General features: G+C 39.6%; 1 protein-coding gene across 3 annotated transcripts; it reads right to left on the bottom strand.

Moving 5' to 3' along the window:
- Positions 1-305: 305 nt before the first annotated feature.
- LOC133645424 (uncharacterized) lies at positions 306-5,946 on the bottom strand. Of its 3 annotated transcripts, none has more exons than XM_062040263.1 (4): positions 5,906-5,941; positions 5,769-5,849; positions 2,374-2,732; positions 306-1,060 (listed from the first exon to the last, which is right to left on the bottom strand). In XM_062040263.1, the coding sequence occupies exons 3-4, from the start codon at positions 2,569-2,571 to the stop codon at positions 785-787; spliced, it is 474 nt and encodes a 157-aa protein (XP_061896247.1). In that variant the 5' UTR covers positions 2,572-2,732; positions 5,769-5,849; positions 5,906-5,941; the 3' UTR covers positions 306-784. The 3 variants fall into 3 exon arrangements, with proteins under 3 accessions (XP_061896247.1, XP_061896245.1, XP_061896244.1); XM_062040261.1 differs by having other exon boundaries at positions 307-1,060; positions 2,374-2,879; positions 5,906-5,946; XM_062040260.1 differs by having other exon boundaries at positions 307-1,060; positions 2,374-2,879; positions 5,769-5,928.

Here is a 5,946-nt window from a genome sequence, read left to right as displayed (position 1 = left end):
CAGATGGGATTTGATTTGGTGCGCGGCATATATTTGCTGTGCGCAGAGGACGCTTGAGCAGCGTTGCTTTGCAGTCCATGTCTTGTTGGAAACACGTCATTCTTCATCAACTTTTCTCTTTTTAGTGTCTCGGGTGTAAAGCGTGCATCACTTGTCGCTGCATGTGCACCTTCACTCGCAGGTTACACACGGACACACGCCCATAAATAATACTTTTCAAAATAAAAGTAGCACAGTTGTATTGCGCGCACGACATAGATGTTTTTTCAACTTTATTTTGTAATTTGTAATTGCAGCTGTTCACATTCACTCACAATCACGCACACGCATACGTCCACACGGAAGTAATACAAATAACGATTTTCAAAACAAAAGCAGCACCGTTGTATTGCACACTCGACATAGATACTTTTTAAAATTTATTTTGTAATTTATAATTGGCCTCACGCGGGCCGGACAGGGACGTACAAAGGGCCGCAGAATGCCCAGGTCTGGGTTAGGGTCTGATCACTACACATCTGCACTTTAGATGATCACATCTTATTTATTATTGATTTATTCCAAAGTGATTTAGGTTGGGGTCTGATCACTACACGTGCACCAATATCGCCCCCTTGTGGTGGCAAATGATAACAAACCTAACTTCCTTCCACATGCTTCAATCTTCCTGACATTTTTAATGGTGGGTTGGACTGTAGCCTTTCAACACTTGAATGTGATTAGTTCCTTCAGAAAAATCCTTGTCTGCATGAAACATGCAGTTTTCCTCAGCCTGAAAGAGGGTTCACTTAGTGGCACACAGGCTGCTGATCTTCTCTTTTAATAGGGCCTTCATTCGAGCAATCTTTTCCTGTTGCTCCAGCTCTTTAAAGTCAAAGTCTTCTTTGGGAGTTGAGCAAAAGTCTGAATGCGGAGACTCGCTGCTGAGCCACTTATAGCTGTCGGGTGGATGAACTTCTTGCGGTTCATAGGTCATGACAGAATGAGCCTGTTCCAAATGGTTTTGGTTGTCACTGAAATGTTCCACTTGGTCCTGGGGTGCAGCGTGCTGCTCATCCAGCTGCAAAACAATACAGACGCACGTCACTTCACGGGAAGTAAGCAGTAATTCCTTAGTCATTTGTTCCAAAGGGTTAGACAAAATACTAATCGTACGGGAGCCCAAAATATTTGTGCAATGAGAAATAATGTCAAACATTTGAATAAAGAACAATTCTAGTGCAGGTCAAAGTATGAATGACAAAACAGTGGACAGCAAATAGGAACGGGCATAGAATCTGGTACATTTTTGGTGCCGACCCAAACCAGCTGGTCTTACTAAATGTACACACACAAAAAAGAAAACATCTATGAGAAGTTTTGGATGTCACCATGCTTGCTACTTTTTATTTGTCACTGCTCTAATATGCCTAATCAATAATCACCAAACTCAATTGAAAAAAGTACGGCATATCTCATTTTTGCATTGATTTAACCGCAGACAGAGTCACGGAATTGGCCAATAAAAGGAAAACGGCTGTTACATCAGGGAAAGTGACATAAATGTGAGTGAAATGATGTCATTGTGAGAAGAAGAAACATTTCTTTGTGAAAATGATGTGTCCGGTAGCACTGATTCATCCAACCGCCCCGTGCTCAGGCAAACAACACTTGAAACAGCCACTAAACTACCAAGCTAATGTTTACAAGAAGAATCCATACACATTTCATCTGCTTGTGAACGACATCAGAGATAAAAACATTCATGTACAAACAGTGGTTGCAACGTCTCCCTTTAAAATATTAGCTTGGTGCGCCACATCCGGTCTAACTGTGCTAACAAAATAAAGGCTGCAAAAAAGTACCTTGCACTAGCGTAATGTATTTTAAACCCTTATTGATACATTTACACAATTATTATGCTTTAACTTCAAATACTTCTCAAAATTGTCCAAAGATGTATTGTACCAAGAAATGTGAGGATTTTTTTGCATATAATTCACAAACATTTTATTTGACACATTAAGCACGCACTCTATTGTGGTAAATTAAGTGTAAAAGGTCAAAAACTAAATGAAAAACAATTAAAAAGGAAAAACTGAATTGTATTGTTTTATACTGCTATTGTTATTTAAACGGACTATTATTGCTATTACTGTTATTTGTTGTGGTTTATTCCTTAATAATATATATCCAGGGTTTATAAAACTAATTTCAAAGTAGAGTTTTGGTGGTACAATACTCATGTTTTCAAATCAATAATCGTGATTACAATATCAATCAATTTTGCCATAATGGTGTAGCCGTACTTCCGAGTAGACGAACACAAAGATATACAACACACGACTCTTTATTAGATACATTTTTTCATGATCCAAACGTCTTCATGCTTACCTTCTTCTGGTCCTCATCTGGTGATGCTGAATGAGGGATGGGCTCCCGGGCTTCACATGTCCCCTGTCGGCTTGGTGTAGGGACCCTCATCATCAGGTAAATGTGTTGCTTGTAGATGATGATGGCATCCTCAGAGATGTGAGGTGCCTTCTCCACGTGAGACAAGAGGGCGGTACGAGGGCGGCAGGTCCCCGGCATATTGTTCCTCAACACGTTATACGCTTCCAAACTAGACGAGGTTGAGTAGATTTTCAAGGGACTCTGGGAAAGCTGGAACTCAGCTGTGAGCAGCGAGCGGGCGTCGTGTGTCGCCGAGCTTCGCAAGACTGCTGGACAGATCCATATGCCTCGTGGGGAATCTGCAAGTACCTTCACGCAATTAGGGTCCATGGCGGGGAGGCCCAGTCCTCTCACCACTGAGGGCGGTAAACTCCAAATTGCTATGTTCTTTATTTGAGCCTCTTCTGGGATGTATATCTCTAATCCATCTAGGACGTTCATCTTTCCTGAGGACACCGACAGTTTATCAGCTTGTCATAACTCATCATGTCAGAACACTCCTGATGCTACATATAGTCTGACAATATTTCAGAAAAAATAATCAATCACCATTTTAGACTTCAACCTGAAGAGCTGCGTGCACTTTTGAGTTTCCTTATCAGATTATTTCTAGCGGAGGTCTTTGCTTTCTGACATTCCGTGGTTACGACGCACTCTCATAAATGACTTCAAGTACCAGTACAGCGGAAAAACAAGTTGCCTCTATAATGAAGCTATTATCGTGTCAATCTGATTTATGACACTTCCAAAGTTTGTGGATAATTACATATGATCAAAATAGTATCAATCTGACGGAGATTCCTGTGCCATTTGGAGAGATAACGAGGAAGCCAGTCACGTGACCTAGATGAGGAACCACAGATCCCTTCCCCATCAACAACAATATGCTAATCAAACACTTTGTGACAGCCAACAATTACTTTGGGAACAATTATGATCCAGAACCTTATATTTTTGAGCCCGAACACAAAGAGGAAGAGCAATAAGTTTTAGAAGCAGAGTGATGGATGCAGTTTCATAGTGACGCTAGCATACGCAGCATTGCTAGCTGCTAAACCAGAATAAAACTAACACTTACTGTAATATTTCCACTCTCGCTGGAATGCCGACCGACAGCACGCTCACATAATCTCTTTTAGATGAAGATTCACTCACAATCCTCATGAAGGGTTAAACAAACTGCAACAAGCGTCGTTTTGTGTCTTTTTCGCCACATCAGGTATGTGAAAGTCGAAATGCCTGTCAATCCATGGCCACAAGTGTCTACTAGCAGGTGAGAGATGCGTAAAATATCATCTAGAATTGACTTTTAATACGTTTGAGACCGTCGGCTCAGTGTGTCAACTATAGCAGTGAGCTAATGCTAGCTCACTTCTACCAAAAGTTTGTCTGCGTTGGCGCTTATAATAACAATATCACTCATATTTGGCTCATTTTCATGTAACGACATGTCAGTGGAATATTGTTGGCAGTTTCTGGATGTTTTAGAGAGTATAATGAGAGGACCCTCAATCTGTTGACTCAATTGTTAACTATTTATTTACGATTTAGAATGCATAAAAGAGCCAAACATATGTGTTCTTGTCTTACATAAAAATTGTGAATGATAAACAGCGCATCTCTTTCCAATTATTATTTCCAGTATGACTGACCTGACAACACGGTGAGAGTATTTCCAGTATGACTGACCTGACAACACGGTGAGAGTATTTCCAGTATGACTGACCTGACAACACGGTGAGAGTATTTCCAGTATGACTGACCTGACAACACGGTGAGAGTATTTCCAGTATGACTGACCTGACAACACGGTGAGAGTATTTCCAGTATGACTGACCCGACAACACGGTGAGAGTATTTCCAGTATGACTGACCCGACAACACGGTGAGAGTATTTCCAGTATGACTGACCTGACAACACGGTGAGAGTATTTCCAGTATGACTGACCTGACAACACGGTGAGAGTATTTCCAGTATGACTGACCCGACAACACGGTGAGAGTATTTCCAGTATGACTGACCCGACAACACGGTGAGAGTATTTCCAGTATGACTGACCTGACAACACGGTGAGAGTATTTCCAGTATGACTGACCTGACAACACGGTGAGAGTATTTCCAGTATGACTGACCTGACAACACGGTGAGAGTATTTCCAGTATGACTGACCTGACAACACGGTGAGAGTATTTCCAGTATGACTGACCTGACAACACGGTGCGAGGGCAGAAGTGTTACTACCGTGACGTGGAATCTACGGAAATTACAAAAGGTGTTCGGAGCGGAATATTAAAAATGGCTGACTGAATTGGTGGCATTTTGTGACATTTTAGATGGTATTTTCACACACTTTGCAGACTGTAAATATAATTTGATAAGGTTTAATGGATACAATGACACACAACAAACATATAAAGTAATCTTGTTTTTCCACTCTACTGCTACTTTAATATTTAGTTTCGACCTAAGTGGTTTATTTACGAATTAGGATGCATAAAGAAAGAAAAATATATGTCTGACATAAGGATTGTGAATGATTGGTGAAATTCCCCCAAAATGCAGTTCACCTTCAATTGTTAATTTTTTAGGTGTAAGTTTCGACTAACATTAATAATCTGTTTGTAAAACATATCTAAATATAACCATTGTCCACCTCAGATGTTGTTGATAGAAGAATGTAATTCATGTCATAAAAACAACAACATTGCTGTTATTGTCCTACCGATAGTTCACTTTTCCTTCACATTTACTGGCAAATATAAGGCTAATAACGGATTGATTGATTGAGTGAAACTTGTATTAGTAGATTGCACAGTTCAGTACATATTCCCTACAATTGACCACTAAATGGTAACACCCCAATAAGTTCTTCAACTTGTTTAAGTCGGGGTGCACTTAAATGGATTCATGATACAGATATATACTATCATCATAATACAGTCATCACACAAGATAATCATCAGAGTATATACATTGAATTATTTCCATTACATTACTAACACGTTACTTAGATTTTCACTTTTTTAGTTAGTTGTATACATCGTGAATAAAAGTTACACCCCGTTCAATGTTTAAGATCAAATGGTTGTCATTAATTAGATGATTATTGTCTTTTTGACATGTTACAGTTGTAAACAAAGTAGTGGAATACCTTTCTAAACAACTTAGTTTGACACATTTATTCGCACTTGAAAATGTATTTAGCCAGTCGGTTGAAAAAGGAATTTAACGTCTGTCAAATGTTTTGTGGCAACGTCATTGGCAAAAAAAAAAGGTACATAAAAGAAAGGTAAATAAAATAAAATAAATGAAAGGTAAATAAAAGACGACGTACCTTTCTTGCTGTTGTGTGCTTCTCGGCGGCCTTCTTGCTCGCACTTCCGCTTCCGGTGATAGTATTTGACTATATTTCAGTCTGTAGATTTACCAAACGATTATTCACTGTTGTGCGTCCTCATTTATATTTCTTACCTTTCCAGTTCAAGTTCCCCCTTCTTAACGACCAAAGGAAA

This window comes from Entelurus aequoreus, unplaced genomic scaffold (genome assembly GCF_033978785.1).
Source record: "Entelurus aequoreus isolate RoL-2023_Sb unplaced genomic scaffold, RoL_Eaeq_v1.1 HiC_scaffold_53, whole genome shotgun sequence".
NCBI classification, from domain to species: Eukaryota; Metazoa; Chordata; class Actinopteri; order Syngnathiformes; family Syngnathidae; genus Entelurus; species Entelurus aequoreus.
Note: the sequence above shows the minus strand (reverse complement) of the source record. Positions and strands in the feature narration are given on the sequence as shown.